Raw genomic sequence first — 334 nt, 5'->3', positions numbered from 1 at the left:
CAGTTGCTCACGGGGGCGAGCGGCAGGGCCCCGCACAGGGCGACACGGCCGCGGGGGGCGGCCATGGCCGGGAAGGCCAGCATGCCCAGCAGGTAGAGCGCCATGCTGAGCAGGATGGTGCCGAACTTGCCGAGCAGCGCGTCCGCCAGCCAGCCGCCGAAGGGCGACACCAGGTAGGTGACGCCCATGAAGAGCAGCAGCGCCTGGCTGGCCTGCGCGCCCTCCCAGGCGTACGGCGGCCCATTCAGGAACAGCACCAGGTTGGACGTGACGCCGTAGAAGGCGGCGCGCTCCAGCAGCTCGGCCAGCAGCACCGCGCCGCACGCCACACGCC

The 334-nt window shown here is 72.8% G+C and overlaps 1 protein-coding gene across 1 annotated transcript in view; it reads right to left on the bottom strand.

The window, feature by feature from the left end:
• The window catches only part of SLC15A4 (solute carrier family 15 member 4), a gene marked incomplete at its 5' end in the record, with an annotated part of 56,721 nt that extends 56,392 nt beyond the window's left edge, over positions 1–329 (bottom strand). The window contains one exon of the mRNA XM_019506645.1: positions 8–329. Coding sequence (XP_019362190.1) covers positions 8–329 — 322 coding nt within the window. The remainder of the gene's footprint in view (positions 1–7) is intronic.
• Positions 330–334: the final 5 nt, after the last annotated feature.

Source organism: Gavialis gangeticus, unplaced genomic scaffold (genome assembly GCF_001723915.1).
Source record: "Gavialis gangeticus isolate Ggan-Ray unplaced genomic scaffold, GavGan_comp1, whole genome shotgun sequence".
In the NCBI taxonomy this organism is placed as follows: domain Eukaryota; kingdom Metazoa; phylum Chordata; order Crocodylia; family Gavialidae; genus Gavialis; species Gavialis gangeticus.
This window is presented reverse-complemented; position numbering and strand designations above follow the sequence as displayed.